This window comes from Homarus americanus, unplaced genomic scaffold, assembly GCF_018991925.1.
Source record: "Homarus americanus isolate GMGI-L3 unplaced genomic scaffold, GMGI_Hamer_2.0 scaffold2558, whole genome shotgun sequence".
Lineage (NCBI taxonomy): Eukaryota > Metazoa > Arthropoda > Malacostraca > Decapoda > Nephropidae > Homarus > Homarus americanus.
Genome location: NW_024745671.1, coordinates 1,539,555 through 1,557,705, shown reverse-complemented (window position 1 = coordinate 1,557,705; position 18,151 = coordinate 1,539,555). Strand labels below are relative to the sequence as shown.

At 39.1% G+C, this 18,151-nt stretch overlaps 1 protein-coding gene across 3 annotated transcripts in view; it reads right to left on the bottom strand.

The window, feature by feature from the left end:
• LOC121878752 (centromere protein I-like) overlaps positions 1-17,056 on the bottom strand; it is a 28,862-nt gene extending 11,806 nt beyond the window's left edge. The window contains exons 1-8 of one of the 3 annotated variants that reach the window (XM_042385115.1): positions 16,878-17,056; positions 14,538-14,678; positions 13,349-13,449; positions 10,845-10,982; positions 10,402-10,529; positions 5,788-5,974; positions 5,045-5,154; positions 1,588-1,751 (exon numbers count right to left, since the gene is read on the bottom strand). In XM_042385115.1, coding sequence (XP_042241049.1) covers positions 1,588-1,751; positions 5,045-5,154; positions 5,788-5,974; positions 10,402-10,529; positions 10,845-10,982; positions 13,349-13,449; positions 14,538-14,678; positions 16,878-16,920 — 1,012 coding nt within the window. In that variant the 5' untranslated portion in view covers positions 16,921-17,056. Of the gene's footprint in view, positions 1-1,587; positions 1,752-5,044; positions 5,155-5,787; positions 5,975-10,401; positions 10,530-10,844; positions 10,983-13,348; positions 14,679-15,844; positions 15,867-16,877 lie in introns of all 3 variants that reach the window. The other 2 variants (XM_042385116.1, XM_042385117.1) reach the window with 2 other exon arrangements.
• Positions 17,057-18,151: the final 1,095 nt, after the last annotated feature.

The window sequence follows — 18,151 nt, the reverse complement described above, 5'->3', positions numbered from 1 at the left end:
CCATGGACCAAGAGTTAATCTGTAATGTAAAAGCTGCATTCTCAACAAAAAAATTCAAACTCCTGAACGACTACACCAACACCAGGGAAGAGTTGCGTAACCTGAGTGACACCACCACCGATAGCAAGAGCGAAGAAGATGAGGATCAACAGTTGGCACAGCAAAAAATACTGTTCAAACAATTCTGGAGAGTATTTAACATCAAGAAAGCTGTGGACTTCTTGGTGGAGTCATGGGATCAGCTGTCTATTGCTACAATTCGTCACACATGGAGACATGTGTTGCATGGAATACCAGGTGAGCGGAGGAGTCAATCTGTGACTGGTGAAGTTCAGAATGTTGCAGTAGCAGTGGACCTTGCCAGAGAAGCTGCGCAGACTGTTACAGTTCCAGGCTTCTCAGAGACCACCAACGACGACATCCTGGAGGTGATCAGAGATCCTGAAGTGACTGCCGACGAGATGTTGGAAGAAGATCACGTCAGTGAAGAGGAGGAAGAAGGTGCGTCATTCTCCGAAGAACACAGTTTAACTCATAGTGATATTAAGGGTGCCATGGAGTGTGCAGAGAAAATGAAGTCCTTCCTTTCCCGCGACAATGACGATGACCGCTATGAAGTCTTCCATACCGGGCTGGTGCAGGCTATGGAGCCGTACATCACGGTGTATCACGACAACATAAACACCAGCCGTCAAAAAGCATAACCGAGTTCTTCGCCCGCAACCCACCACAGCCAGCCCAAGCCAGTGATAGTGACAGTGAAGATGACTTTGAGGGATTTGTCAGGGAAGCCCTGACAACTGTAAGTGACAGTGATGGTGATTCACCTAGTAATGGTGATTCACCTGAGGGCCAGTAATCTGCCCTCTGCCTCGGAACCAGCCTCCATCCCCGTATGCCGACCCATCTCTTCTACTACCGTAAGTGTTCCACCTAACTTTTAGTTTTTCTAACCTAACCTTTATTTTTCCTATGTTAACCTTTATTTTTCCTAACCTAACCTCTTCTATATTACTTGTTTTTTCATACCATCATAAAGTTAAGATAAAATTTTTACTACAACATAGTTGTGTGTCGTCAAAAAGTGGAGTTTGGGGGTCGGCCCGGACTCCATTTCAATTAATCCCATAAGTTAAGTTATTCACTTTACGCGGGACCCTGCGGGTTACATTAACCGCGTAAAGTGAGGGTTAACTGTAAAATCATGTGTATATATTTTCACTGTTAATTCTTGGAAACTACATACAGTATACTGTACACTACTAAACAAAACACCTTGAAAACCCTTCATCATTCGGCATACAGCATATAGTACAGTATCTACAAAACTAGGAATATTACCAAGGTGGAAAAGTGTAGAGAATATTCAGTGATTAGGTAGAAAGACACTGAGTGAGCCAAGTGTGAGGAGGTCAGCATGAAAGAACCTGTACAGAGGTTTAAAGGGAAAACAGTGTTTAAGAGGTCACATCTGCTGATAGAGCCATTTAGCTCTGCTTTGGTATGAGGCCTGTTAAGTAAAAAATAAATAAATATAGACAAATATGTACTGTATGCATGTACAAACAAGTCTTGTGAAATACATGCCTGTCCGAAGGGCAAACTCGAGCCAGTTGGTAAGGCCCACAAAGATATGTCGATGGTGTGGACGGAAGAGAGGAATAATGATGGGTTTTGTAAGGTGTGTCGCTGGGTTGTTGGGCCACTGCCATGATTGAAATTCCTCTATCCCATGAACAAGCTCTGAAAACCTAAAATAAGAGTTGCAACAAATATCATTAGTTGCAAATCATAAGAAAATAAATTTTTTTTCTCTATACTCTAACTAATAAACTGACACATAACATAAGCTATGTTCAGCTCATTTTTGTCTTAACCCTTGAAGCCCAGGTGACGTTCCTCTACATTCACTTGAGTGACCTCGGGTGATGTTCCTCTATCAGTAAATATCCACAGTCAAATTTAAAATTCAACTCACTCTTGATAAACTGATCTGGTAATCTAAGGATACACATCAAGAAGCCTATTACATTTTTCTGTTCTATGCTGGATTCTTTTTGTGTATCAATAATCCTGCTAACATAATTCTGTGGGAAAGAAGTACAGTGATCCCTCGGTTAACGATTTACCTTCCATAAGATTCTTAACTTCGGTTAACGAGCAATCCCTCGATTAATGAGTTTTTTTACGAGACGACTTCAACATGTTTTCGCTTGCATTTGGTGGTCCACCAGCTGTAGTATTAGCCCGCCAATACAGTAATCGGTTTTAGGGCTTAAATTCCTTACTATTTTAGTAAATATCAAGAAGTTTATACTATTCAATAATTTTAAAAGTTTAATATTCAATTTTTTAGTCATTTTAACAATTATTGAACATAATTGTAGGTAAAGAAACTAGTTTCTGGGGTGCCATCCAGCCTGTTAACACACCAGACAGGCGTTAGTCTCTCTCTCTGTTTTCAGTGGAGGTAACATCTTGCTTGAGACTCTCTTCAACTAAACTCTTTTTTTCCGTGTTTCCAAGCAAATTATTGGTCATTTTGAAATTTATTTTATATATTGACAATATATAATGCAGTGCAGTGTTGATTTAAAGAAAATAATCTTGAATTACACCAAGAGAACTAAAATTTTATGGGTGAAATGGTGCCATGGGGTGACTTCTCTTCCACCCCAATGCCTTCTCTTCTCCCTTCTCCTCCACCCCCATTCTAATTCCCATCATCATCATCATCATCCAGGAGCCTTCTACATACACACCTCAAAGTAAGTGTACTTTTCTACCTTTTTTGTCGAATTTAGGCAATTTTCGGTGAGCTGGAACCAATTACCCAAAAACCCATTGAAACAATGGTTTCGGTTAACAAGTTTTTCGGTTAACGAGCAACCTGCTGGAATGGATTGTGCTCGTTAACCGAGGGACCACTGTACTGCTCATATGACAAGATGGACAAGTGAAGGTCAACTTGCCTGCCCACATGTCACTAAAGCTGATAAAGCCAACACAGTAGTGATTTTAAACAAAGATGACTATATCTCTAAAATGAATGACCTTTTATGTGATACTACAACATATTCTAAACTCATAAATAATCCTCTCAACACTGTCAACACCCAGTTCAACAAAAAACTGAAGTCCCTATTGAGAGGCAAAGCTACTCTCATTGAACATCTTACTTCAACGTCCCCTCCACTGCCATACATGTACGGTGTAATCAAGACCCACAAGCCCAATAACCCAGCAAGACCCATCATTAGCTCAGTTGGGTCAATCTCTTATAAACTATCTAAATGGTTAGTTTCTTTACTAAATCCCCTAGTTGGCAACATTTCTAACTCCAATATCAAGAATAATATGGATCTGGTTGATAAACTCAATAACTTACACATTAATTTAATTTTAAACTGGTCAGCTTTGATGTAACATCACTCTTTACAAAGGTCCCGGTTGATGATTTACTAGAGTTCCTCATAGATTCCCTGGATGACATTTCACTGCCCGTCTCGAAAGACGACTTCATCGAACTCATCAAACTATGTATTAAGGATTGCAAATTCGAATTCAATGGGGAATATTATGCTCAAAAATTTGGTATGGCAATGGGTAATCCACTCTCACCTGTATTAAGCAACCTATATATGGAATTCTTTGAAAAGAAACTATTAAGTAATATTTTACCACCCTCAGCAGTCTGGTTTAGATATGTTGATGATGTATTATGTCTCTGGCCATGTAATGAGGACCTAAAAGCTTTCCGGCCACAACTTAACAACTTAGCCCCCTCGATCAAATTCACTGTGGAATTAGAGCAAGACTGTAAATTGCCATTCCTGGACTGTCTGATACACAGAATAGGTAACACTTTTAAGTTCAATATTTATAGAAAACCAACTAATTTGTGTTCATACATTCATTATTATTCTGCCCACCATAATAAAGTCAAACAGTCAGTATTTTCAACAATGTTTTTACGTGCCTTGAGAATTTGCAGTCCGGAATTCATCGATGAGGAATACAAATATATATATAATATTGGCTCAAACCTTAAATACCCTAGATCTTTCATAGACAAATGCCTAAACATTACTAAGAAAACTTTTTATAGAACTGATCCCAAGCCCACCCATGACCATAAGAATATCTTAATATTACCATTTCACAAAAATTTCTCACACATTCCTTCACAACTAAAAACCTGGAACGTCAATGTGGCATTTAAAAACTCATGCACTGTTAAACAAATGTTAATCAAGAACTCCCCCAACAACACAATTGGTTGCATTTATAAAGTTCCTTGCAAGGAATGTAATATGTTTTACTTAGGCCAGACAGGTAAAGATCTTGCAACTAGAATTAAACAACACAAATACAGTGTTAGGACAGGCCAGGAATCCAATGCTCTGTTTGTTCATTTGAGGGATAACAAGCATTGCATTGACTGGGATAATGCCTCCTCAATATTACCATGTAATTCAATTGATAGTAGGAACATCATAGAATCTAGTCTTATTAAACATACCGAAGCATTCAACATGAATTTGAGTAACGGCATGTACAAGCTGGACAATTTTGTAATTAAGAAGATTTGTGACCAGGTGAGAAGGCCGGGTCACCTGACCATCTGACCTGACCACCAACCGTTGTGTGCTATTTAAAGATTAGTAGGGTCATTACCTAATACCTGACCATTGTGGACCTGGTCTCACCCTTCTCTGTATATATACACCTTGATTTGTATTTCTCTCTCTAGTCTGTACTCACCCCTGAAGATGTGAATTACACGAAAGCGCTTGGGAACTTCGTGTTTTCTTCTTTCCTTGCATATATATATATATATATATATATATATATATATATATATATATATATATATATATATATATATATATATATATATATATATATATATGTGTGTGTATACAGTATATATATGGAACATAAAGTTATATCAGGAGGAGGAAGAGAGGAAGAAAGGTACTAATGTAATATGTCTCCAATCATCAATGAAGTGGAGATGTACTGTACAGTAATCTGTACTAACCTTCGATACTGTGTGACAAATATAACTTTTTCTTTCTTCTCTTCTAATTTAGTTGTATACAAGGTTGCATCTGGTTGAGGGAAGGGCATCTTACGTTGATACGGATTTGCCTATATAAATAAATAAAATAAAAAATATCCAATTAGAGCAATACAAAATTTATTCTACATTCTCTTAAGTAAAACAGCAATATGCCACAGATGACTCATCAGCATATCTATCCCCTTTTAGTAAGAACACAACACTCTCCTCTCAAGGATCTTTTATATCCTCACAATATTTAATGCCCTGGGCCAGCTGCTGAGATTAGGTAATTCCCCTTTTGCACTGCTAGCTTTACAAGGCCAAGGCAAATTGCACCCGGCATTGCTTCCCAAAGCATGGGACTGATTAACTATTTCATAGCCCTGATCACAACCATCATCACCTTTCTTCAGCCATTTTCAGTGCCTCAAGGCAATTTCATTTAGGGATCTAATTTCTTTATATATTTTATTGAAAAAAATAGAATAAAATAAATAAATAAAAAATCCTCGAGACCAACAGGGTTGGAATGAAAAGGACAATACAGGATGAACAGATACAATTCTACATTATCAGGTGGTCATATTTTGCTGATAAAAAATTAAGGTGACCTTGTACTGCATGCCTGTATCATCAAACCCAAACACCATATAAAAGTACAGTGACTCGGCAAGCAACCTCCATCAGTAATACAGGGAATGACAATACTGTATACAAACCTTCTCTGCTTTTGTATTATCAGGCCAAATAATATCTTTAACAAGATGATCTGTAGTTTCTGTAGCTTCCTGCAGGCGTGTTCTAGCTGCCAACAGTGCAATTTTGAGGTTACGAGGAGTGCTTGGTACCACTCTCCTGTGTGCCAGCTTACCAACTACCAAATCTGGACGGAAGAGGTGGTAAAGTCTGCAAAAGAAGGCAAGGTGTGAAATGTGGAACGTTTATGTGTATATACAGTAGAATCTGTATAACAGATGTGCATATGGCACAGTTTTGTAAACAAACTATAATGTAAATGTGTTTAATGCAACAACTCCACCAAAAACAAAGTACCAAAAATAATATAAACAAACTTAGATGCTAAAAAACAGGTAACTTTTTTAGCAGCCAGTTTCTAAAGAATAATGTACTGTACAGTACCCTGAATTTTGCGTGTCTACTGCTCCTTTATGATTGTCTTTCTATATGCTGGTTTGACTAATACAAGCAAACCCTGTTATTCATAGCCTCGGTATTCATAACCCCGTTAATCCGCAATCAATTTATTGTTACCCATTTCCACTATTCGCAATGGTTGCCCCGTTTATTCGCAAATTCTTACGAGCAAAAACTTTGAACCGCGCGCCTCAACCGCAGTGTAAGACAGTGTGTGTACGTGAGTACGTATTCATCCGCCATACGCTCCCGCTCGCCTCGGTCTCACATGTGCTGGCGTGTGTTTTGTGTGATCTCGCAATGCCTAAGCCAGCTACTAAAACTCTCAGCAATGTTGCTAAAAGATCACATGTGGCAGTTACGTTGGACGTGAAATTGGATATCTTAAAAAGACATGAACACGAAGAAGGAACGACAGTGATTGTGTGCGTGCACGGCTTGGCTCCCTCTATGGTGCATTCTATAGTTAAAAGAGCCAACAAGATTAAGGAGATGGCCAGGTCTGCAATACTCCTGACGGCTACAAAGGTGATGAGGTTTCGTGATGCTGAAATGGAGAGTATGGAGAGGATGTTGAACACGTGAATTGACGAGCAGACCTAGCGCCTTAGAACACCTTTATCGCAACGCATGACTTAACAGAAGGCAAGATCGTTGTGGAAAGATATAACTAAAGATAAACCCTACGTACCTGAGTTCAATGCCAGTTGTGGATGGTTTGATAGATTTAGGAAACGTATATCAATCCACAACCTAAAAATACAAGGATAATCAGCTAGAGCCAACCATGAAGCAGCAGAGAAGTTCCCACCGTTTCTCGCAACCATAATTAAGAAGGATGGGTACAGTCCTAAGCAAGTCTTCAACTTGGACGAAACCGGACTCTTCTGGAAGAAAATGCCTTCACGGTCCTACATATCTAAGGAGGAAAAGACCACACCGGGATTCAAAGTTGCCAAGAACCACCTTACTCTATTGATTGGTGGAAATGCTGAGGGTGACCTGAAGTTAAGGCCTCCCCTTGTGTACCAGTCTAAAACGCCCCATGTTCTGAGTGGGGTTGTGAAGGGACAACTTCCTGTCGTCTGGCGTTCAAATCGTAAGGTGTGGGTGACAGGGTCTGTGATGCACGACTACATGTTCAACCATGTGTCCAGTTGCATTAGTCACTATAAGGAAAATAATTTGATGATAAAGCTCTGATGGTTGACTGGTGTAAGAACATGAAAGTTGTGTTTTTGCCTCCCAACACCACAGCTTTGCTGCAGCCCAAGGACCAGGGCGTCATCTCTACATTCAAGGTGCTCTACACTCAGCGTATCATGGAGCAGCTGATTGAGGGGACAGATGGAGATGAGAAACCTAAAATCCAGGATTTTGGAAAAAACACTACAACATCAGGAAAGCCATAAAAAAACATCAGTGATTTATGGGAGGCAATAACACACCAGAACATGAACGGTGTGTGGCGTAAGCTGTGGCCAGAGTGTGTGTGCACAACTTCGTTGCTTTTCCTTCAGTGCCTGCAATAAGGAAGACTATTGTGACTCTTGTAAAGAAGGCTGGATTTGATGAAGTGGATGACGCTGACGTAGAAGATCTCCGCGACTCTCACAATGAAGAACTTACCAATGAAGACCTGATAGAACTGGAGAGGCTTCAGCAGGAAGAAATGCCACTTGCAGCGGGAGAAGATGCAGATGAAACTCCAACACAACTCCTCACTGTACGGAACCTAGGGAAGCTGATTTCTTCATTTGAGATGGCGATGGATATGGCATTAGAAATGGACCCTAATGTCGACCAAAGTTGCACTATCATCCACAATGTCAAAAAAGACATACAAGCATACTACAAGGTGCTTGAGGAGAAGAGGAAGAATGCACAACAAATGACTCTTGATGCATTGAACCCCAAGTGCACCAACCACCCGACCTACATCCAGACAGAACACAGCTTTTAGGCAGCTGTTCAAGACCAGTGTAAAACCACAGCCTTCAACCAGTGGAGAACAACAGCTTTCAGTGCAAATTGACAGCGATAATGAGAGTGAGGTGGCTGACGACCCTGGCAGTGATGATGAGAGTGAGGTGGATGATGACCCTGGCAGTGAAGAGAGTGAGGTGGATGATGACCCTAGCAGTGATGATGAGAGTGAGGTGGATGATGACCCTGGCAGTGAGGAGAGTGAGGTGGATGACGACCCTAGCAGTGATGATGAGAGTGAGGTGGCTGACGACCCTGGCAGTGAAGAGAGTGAGGTGGCTGACGACCCTGGCAATGATGATGAGAGTGAGGTGGATGATGACCCTGGCAGTGAAGAGAGTGAGGTGGCTGACGACCCTGGCAATGATGAGAGAGTGAGGTGGATGATGACCCCTGGCAGTGAGGAGAGTGAGGTGGATGACGACCCCAGCAGTGGGATGAGAGGCGAGGGCTGGACACCCTGGCAGTGAAGAGAGTGAGGGTGGCTGACGACCCTGCAATGATGAGATGAGAGTGAGGTGGCTGACGAGACCCCTGGCAGTGACGAGAGGAGGTGGCTGACGACCGGTAATGATGGGAGGAGAGTGAGGTGGATGATGACCCTGGCAGTGAGGAGAGGAGGTGGATGACGACCCTAGGCAGTGATGATGAGAGTGGAGGTGAAGCCACGACCCTGGCAGGTGAAGAGAGTGAGGTATGACGACCCGGCAATGATGATGAGAGAGTGAGGTGGATGATGACCCCTGGCAGTGAGGAGGAGTGAGGTGATGACGACCCAGCAGTGATGATGAGAGTGAGGTGGCGACGACCCTGGCAGTGATGATGAGAGTGAGGTGATGGTGCACCCTGGCAGGAAGAGGAGGAGGGCTGACGTGACCCTGGCAATGATGATGAGAGTGAGGTGATGATGCACCCCTGGCAGGGAGGAGAGTGAGGTTGATGACGACCCCTAGCAGTGATGATGAGAGGAGGTGGCTGACGACCCTGGCAGTGATGATGGAGAGGGAGGTGGATGGCGACCCTGGCAGTGAAGAGAGTGAGGTGGATGACGACCCCTGGCAGTGACGATGAGAGTGAGGTGATGATGAGCCTGGCAGTGAGGAGAGTGAGGTGGCTGATGACCCTGGCAGTGAGGAGAGTGAGGTGGCTGACGACCCTGGCAGTGAGGAGAGTGAGGTGGCTGACGACCCTGGCAGTGAGGAGAGTGAGGTGGCTGACGACCCTGGCAGTGATGATGAGAGTGAGGTGGCTGATGACCCTGGCAGTGAGGAGAGTGAGGTGGCTCACAACCCTGGCAGTGATGATGAGAGTGAGGTGGCTGACGTCCCTGGCAGTGAGGAGAGTGAGGTGGCTGACGACCCCAAGGAGGAGAGGAGGTGGATGACGACCCTAGCAGGATGATGTGGAGTGAGGTGGCTGGACGACCCTGGTATAAGTGAAGAGGAGGTGGCTGATGACCTGGCAGGAGGAGAGTGAGGTGGATGATGACCCCTAGCAGTGATGATGAGAGTGAGGTGGATGATGACCCTGGCAGTGAAGAGAGTGAGGTGGCTGACGACCCGGCAGTGAGGAGAGTGAGGTGGCTGACGACCCTGGCAGTGAGGAGAGTGAGGTGGCTAACGACCCTGGCAGTGAGGAGAGTGAGGTGGCTGACGACCCTGGCAGTGAGGAGAGTGAGGTGGCTGACGACCCCAGCCTCCTCTCAACCCAGTATACCTTCACCCTCCCCCCTAATGCCAACTTCAGCAAGCAAGCAACACAGCACACTAGAGGTAAATTAACAGTCTACATTTAAAACTTACCTCACACACCTACACACATAAACACTCACACACTCATACATGTAAAGTATACTGTAGTTGTAAACATATACACCTAATAAACTCAGTGTTTGTTATTGATGTTTATTATGCCCTTGTTTCTTAATTTATTTTATGTTCTAATGTATTGAGTAAAACAAGTAAAACGGTAGTGACCACGGCAATGCCCATATCCCCCCTATTTACATTATTTCTTATGGGAGAAATTGCTCAGCTATTCACAACGAGTTTCATGCCCGTAACCTTTGCGATAAGTGAGACAGCCCTGTACAGCATAAACTTATTAAGTACATGTTCTACTTAGTAATCTAGCATCATAACTTCTCTGCTAAAATAAAGTCTAAATGGCTAACAAACATTTATTTTGCAAACCTTAATAGTTGGGAGACATTAACATAGAATCCTGGTTTCATTTTTAGTCTCATAAGTACCAGCGCTCGATTTTGCGTAACATCTTCATGTAACGTTATGTAATGTAGCACCTTGCAGGCCAAGCCACACTGGAAAAAGGAACTGGTATATGATCATAATGACAATTATACAAACTCTCATGTTGTTAATACAGAACAATATTGATGCAAAAGAACACTTATCTAGCAGAAGTGGGTGTATCTCAATATATAGTACAGCCATTTAACACAATTACCAACATGTATTATATACAGTACAATATTAAAATAATTCATCTATCACACCCTTGTTTCATTATAAGATTTAATGTCCACACCATCACAATATGGTTAAGGTTACCAAAACTGCTCATAAGAACATATTACAGTTACAAACTTGGTAACCAGGTCATAAGTGTTACATACCAAGTTCAGGTGAAAAGTTAAATTAAATATTGCTGTATAACAGAGGTGAAGATATTGGTTATGGGAGGAGATGATGCCATACTCCAGGAGCGCCCCAAGCCAGGAGAGGACAGCATGCTTCCACGACGGGCCCACAAGCTGCAAGGATATATTTTACTTTATACAATATATATTATGAAACTATTAAGGTGTATTATACTAATATCTATACAGTACTGCATGCAAACTTATCCTGACCCTAAATAAATATGATGACAACACAACATCCTTTATGAATATTTTAGTAAGACTAGTACAGTAGGATCCATTAAAATTCAGTACTGTACCAATATTCTCTATAGTACTTACTTTGCTCTGTTATTAAATACTGTAATTGAGTTACCAATTCTAATAGAGTTCAGGTACTAATAAATTCTACTCACAATTGCAGAAAAAGCAGCATTACTATGGGGAATAGAAGTAATGCAGTTCTAACTAAGGGATAACCTTAATCACATGAAAGCTAAATAGGAAAAAATATTCTTGAACCACCGCACATTAGAAAATTATATTAAAGCCATTGCTTTTCAACTTATTAAATATCAGTCCTATTGAATTATTGCAAAAATAAATAGAAGAAATTTATAAATTCTTAAGTAAAAGTACAGTACAGGCAGAACTCAATTTTAAAGGATTTTATTTACAAAAATAATACATAGTCTTTTTACTACCTACCATACCTGTGCTGGTATGCCTACTTATTAATCTCTAACACTCACAATGTTATTAAGTCAACAAGCTTTCAGTGTGCCATGGTTCTCCTACATTTACTATAATCTGTGTACTTGTACAGTATTTTTAAATTTCATATGCTAATTATGTAAAATAAAGGTGTAGAAATGTACGAGAAAGCTTGTACTATAATTTGGAAATAAAGAAATGTTTAAAGGTGTGGATATTGCCAGCAATGCACTAGGGAGGGTAAGTGGAGTATCAACTAATCTGGTGGCTTTGTGCATCTTTATGTTTGGATATTTTTCTCCACTGACTTTAAGGCACCGCTTTTTAAACATTTGAAGCCAGCCCTTGGTGAAATCACAGTGCTATGGGATATTCAGTTCCCCATAGAATGTTCTTGGTCTAGTTTTCACAGAATTTCCACTTTTTTGGGCACTAAGCACTTTACATTTCCTTGCAGGCACTGTTAAACTCAGTTATGTCATTTTGATGTTCGTTTGAGGGCATCATAAAAGTAAAATGAAGTCAATGTTAAACAAAGAGTACAGAACACAGCCGACCTAATGCTTAAACCAGTGTTGTAATAGCTCAAGGTGTCTTTGACAGCAATGTTCGAGCCATGTAAACAAATTGAGAATTTAGGATGATGCAGTAGCAATAACTTATTAGGAGTCGTGCATGGGAATTTATTTTCATAGAGAATATATCTTCAATGTATTGCTACAGTAATATAATACAGTAGTTATAGAGGTTGACTTAGCATTTTATACTGTTCATTTTGTTTTAAATTTCATTTGGTTTCTCTTTAAAAACAGGTATAAAATTATTAATGTACAATACATAGTGTACTGTACTGCATATATTTCACTTATGTTTATTATTGCAATACTGTATGACAGTGACACATGGGCAGTTAAATAGGATGACATAAGCAGGCTTGGGCAAGTTGAAGTGAGAATGGTGAGGGGCATGTGTTATGTAACAATAAAAGACAGGAAGCCCTGTTCAAAGCTAATAGGGCAGTTGGGTATTAAGAGTACTGAGTACTGTATTGGTGAAGTTCTGTGTAGAGGGAGAGTGAAGTGGTTTGGCATGTGGAGAGAATGGACGAGACCAATAGGATCAACAGGTGTAAGAGTCTAAATGTGGAGGGGAGGACAAGAAGGATTGCAAGAAACCATGCAGCAATGAGAGCTGCCATCAACTAACCTATGAAGTGTTGAAAATGGCCATAAAACATTGGCAATGATGTTTATTCTTGTCTTATTGTGTACACCAATGTCTTGTAACATTTTGCGGCATTTTCAGACATTTTGGAAAGTTTTTTATTTAGGAACATATCTCAGCTGTAATAATGGGAATCTATGGAAAAATGTGAAAACTGTGCTTAATTTTTATGAAAATTTGATTTATGAGAGTTTTCCAGGATCACAACCCTCTCGTAAATCAGGACACACTGTACTGTACTGTGCACATACTTAAAATTTTAATTTCCTTCAGGATTCATATTTTATTCAGAAGCAAATATACAGAGATATACTGGGATTTTCAAATGATATTAACCACAAACACTACTCCGGATCAACATAATTTACAACATTTAACCCATGTGGTCCATGTACAAACTTGTCCAACAAACATTAACTACAGAAACAAGCAATAAAGGCTTTTTTACCAGCTTTAAATTAAACTAGACGAGGTCAGTGGAAAAGAGGAATGGAAGGTCTGAACAATGTCCCAAATTAAATTTTGAGGATCCCTTATAGCAAGATGTGTAGATTACTTACCACTACACTCGCTGACGAGACAGCCAATGGGATTATATGATATGGAAAATCATTATCCTTTGGCAACAAGGAGTACAGCAATTTTCGACGGCTGGTCACATCTATTAATATATGGATAAGAATAATCAAAACAAGGCATTTAGGCATTTATCACAGGGAAATATTGTACAGTATACACAATTATATCAACCTTTTCAAATGCCATAATAACTCTTCCTTGAATTGCTTTGGTTATGGAAATCAAGGAAGTGAGTCTGAAGTCATTGTAGAGTAAGTTCTGGCATGCATATACTGTACATGAAATCCTCATTGTTCATCGCCCCTTTGTTCGTCGTTTGAAATAGTACAAGTAATTAAATTAATAATTAAATAATAAAAATGTATGTAGAGTTTGTTCAAATGGATCACAAAAACTGTTAGCTTTAATTCAAATGCTATAATTGCCTCCAACATGCCACAAATCAGTTTTTCATGCCCCTGCAGTTTTTATTTCAGATCGTTTAGGAGTCAAGTTAAATATGTTAAAATACCAAATCAGCAACCCATTCGCTGTCCTTCCCCTTCTGCCGTATAAAGTCCTCGATCTCGTTACATGGGTTAAAAAAGCACTTCAGCACATTTCCACGTCACCATATAATGCATTGATGCTGTAGAGAAATGTTTTGAATTCCAGGTAGTTAAGTGTATGTATGTACACACTTTTCCTTAGATGTTGAATCTTTACCATTTAGCCATACCCTATTTCCACTGTAAAATTTCTTTGTGTGGGAATAAAATGTTATCATTATCATCACATTTCAAATATAGAATAACAAGTGATATGAAATGTGTTAGAAATATACAAGTCTATCTTATCTAGAATGAAATAGTAAGTGAGCGCTGTAGCTAGCTCGCAGGCTGTATTTTGTACACCTCTGCATTACAGTAATAACTGTACTGTACATTAATTAATTTATTACAAAAATAATATGTACTGTAATATTATATGGTCATAACATATCTTCCATGTATAACATGCATGTCAATGGATTAATCAGCCCAGTTCTTTGTCTTTCATTGTTAGTCGTGGTCATCAGGAATGCATCCCCAACGAACAATTAGGCCTCCCTGTATTGAACACATTTAAGTAAACAGGAAACAATTAAAAGTACTTACACTTTTCAAACTAAAAAGTACATCTAGGTCATACCATATGCATTTGTAAAGACAACAGTTGTAGCAAGGTTCACAATTTGTTGAGCACTCAGGCCATTAATGGCAGCTTTTTCCACAGTCTGCAATGCATTCTTGTGCTCTGACACAACCAGATCCCGTGGCCGCTTGGCTGCATCTGAAATTAAATTAAATATAAAGAAGTGAAATACTGTACCATGGCTGCATTTTATATTCATTCATGTAGGGTAAAGCTTGACAATGTCAATCAAATCACCAAAGAAATTAATGAGGTAAGTGACCATCGAGACCCCATAAACTAAAAGCCTGATGGTACAGCTCACCAATTGCCATGAAACGCAATGGTTTAGTAGTAGGAAACATTATGCAGGTGTATAATACTTGAGCTAATAACACAACACTTTGGTCGTTACACTCAGGACCTTTTAAGATGTAGTGCTTAGTGGTTCATAAACAGGCCTTTTTTCCTAAGATGATGACAGACTATAATTATTTTAGGTTAGGACAGGTTGGTTTATTTTATGAATGATAAATTTTATATTGTAGCAACTTACTACCTTTTAGGAGATGTCACTGTGTGATCAAACCAAAATGGCATCAGCTGCAGCTCTAATGTCACAGCCAAAGACTTGTGTTCAGAAAAGGAAAAAGTTGTAAATTTGATAGTATTATTTCATATTAGTAGTTTAATATGAACCCTTTAACACAAGCAATGATAATAATGCCTTTCAAAGTGGCAGGGCTTTGAAGATGATAGAAAATGTGAGGTTAAAACACACACACAGATTATATAAAAAAATAAATAAAATAAAAACATTAGAGTAGAACCTGTGAGAACTCAACCGAACCTTTAGTAACCTATATTTTACCCAAAATCTTACTTACTTATCTGATGGAGGCAATAAAGTGATTCTGTGAACCTGGTTTCATACACAACCAAATTTGTTTACATCTGTTGGATGTGATCTGGACATGAAGATGATACAAGAGTACTGACGGATTTTAAGTTTGTCATACACATTTTCGCTAGATATTATATTCATATTTCTTTCACGTGAAGTTCACATGATCCACTTTGACCAATCATGACAGTTCAAATCCCTTGGGAGATTTACGCATGAACAAAAATTTCATCTAGATGTAATCAGTCGCATTATGCCTTCCTCATGACCTAAACACCAAAAATATGCAATAAATAAAGAGAACACTTTTTCTGACCACTGGTTAAATAAAGCTAGGAAGTTAGGTAAGGTAGGTTTCTTTGCTTGGTTGGGTCAGGTTCTATTAGATTCTGTGCATTGCTGTATCATTTTTATTACTTACTGTACTATCATCCAATGAACATCTGTGAAGAAAATTAACATCATCAAACAACTCCTTCCGGTGTTAGCCATCTGCTCCAGCATTACCGAAAGTTTTTAAAAATTATATAAAAATTAACGTATTCCTCGTGCAATGCGTTTTTTGGCCTTCATCGGGTAAGAAATCATTTCCTTCTTATGGTGGTATGGACTACAGTTGGGGGTTATGAAGTGATACAAATATATATACAATGTTACCAAAATTATGGGAAACATCTCCTTGTCCACTTTTCCTAAAGTTGCTCTTTCTCATGAGTCAGTGTTCCAAATTATTACCCAAAACTACACATTGCCACCGTATTTTTCTCAAGTGACCAATGAGTCATTTTTAATTGAATATTAATTGTAACATGTATTAATTTTGCCACCAGTTCTACTTCTTCATAAATGTTTATTTAGAGTCCTCAACATCCTACAGTCACGCACCAAGCTGCGGGTCTGACTAACTACCCAAATGTACCCAAATATAGCCGCAATGAAGTCAAATAATGGTCCTACATGAATAAATCGGACTGACAATCACTTCTCGACTAGTATTTGGTGTCAGTCACAAAAAATTGGTAAACTTAATTTAATCTGAGTTAATAGATCGAGTGCATGTACCTAACCTAACCTAACCTAACACAACTCAGATTAAATTAAGTTTACCAATTTTTTGTGACTGACACCAAATAATAATCGAGAAGTGATTCACAGCCCGATTTATACATGTAGGACCATTATTTGACTTCATTGCGGCTACATTTGGGTAATTAGTCAGACCGCCAAGGCTGCAGCTCTTCACAGGAATAAACACCAATGGAAATAAGCATATGGCGGTTTTGTTTGGCTAACCTTGACAGAACCAATTTACTGTTTTCCAGTTTTTGTCTACCTACACTGTACATTTACATGCTGAATCAATGCAACCTTGTATAGCGATTTTACTAAATAAATAAACCATCTATCTCACAACGACCATAAATCAGTTACACAACATCTGAGCTCATACTTACTTTTTACCAGGTACTTTATAGCTGCCTTTAACTCATCAATCATGTTAAACCAGATAATCGTCAGTTAGTTAGAGGTCAGGTAATGAATAAGGCGTGCCAGGGTAGAGAACAATGTTTTAAAACTGTATTAGTGGCAGACCTTGTAGTAAGAGGAGACACTGACGCCATTTACTGCTAACGTTAAACTATTATTGCCAGATACTAATATTATTATATATTTACTTACTACTTATTTTTAAAATTTTCTGCTATTTTATCTAACCTATTGTTCTCAACATGTAATCATTTATTTAATATTCCTATTATTCCGTCTCCATTTCCAGCTAAATGTGGATAAATCATAGAACAAGTTAATAAATTAACAATCATAATAAGCCGCTATCCATTTAAAAGCTGTTGTGTTTATGAATGAAAACTATTAGCCATATCTATTCTTAAATGGGCTATTTGTCTAACTTATAGTCTTAATCAAGGTTTATCCCATTATTTATCTACGAAAACTATAGAAAACGAAGTATATGATGGGGGAAGTTGTACATCTTTTATTATATATTGTATATGATAGTAGTCGAGGGATGTCCGTTACTGCCTCTGTTCAGGATAGTTCTACTACAGGACGTGGAAGAATGGTGAATGCTTGTAACAATAACACTTTACTTTATCCTCTTCTGTTACTCACTGTTGACAAGTACTGGGCACAACTGGATCTTGAATATATCGGAACCCGGTCCGACTAATTACCCAAATGTAGCCAAATGTAGCCGCAATGAAGTGAAATAATGGTCTTACATAAATAAATAGGGTTACCAATCACTTCTCGACTAGTATTTGGTGTCACAAAGTCACAAAAAATTGGTAAACTTAATTTAATCTGAGTTGTGTTGTGTTATGGTAGGTTAGGTTAGGTTAGATTAGGTACATGCACTCCATCTATTAACTCGGATTAAATTACGTTTTCCAATTTTTTTTTACTTTGTGACACTAAATACTAGTCGAGAAGTGATACTTAACCCGATTTATTCATGTAAGACCATTATTTCACTTCATTGCCGTTAAGGAAATAATAAAGAGCTGTGGTTTCACATCTTCGAAAAAGACAGGATAAGGTACGTTCATAGTTATGTGGTTGATCTATAAGAAGTGATGATTAAATTGCAGTTTAATTGATCATTTCACCACAACTTACTAGTCATTCAGGCGGCAGGTCTATTATTTGTTACTTCTCAGTGAACTTGATTATCCAATAGCACCCATCCAGTCATCCCCTTTCATAT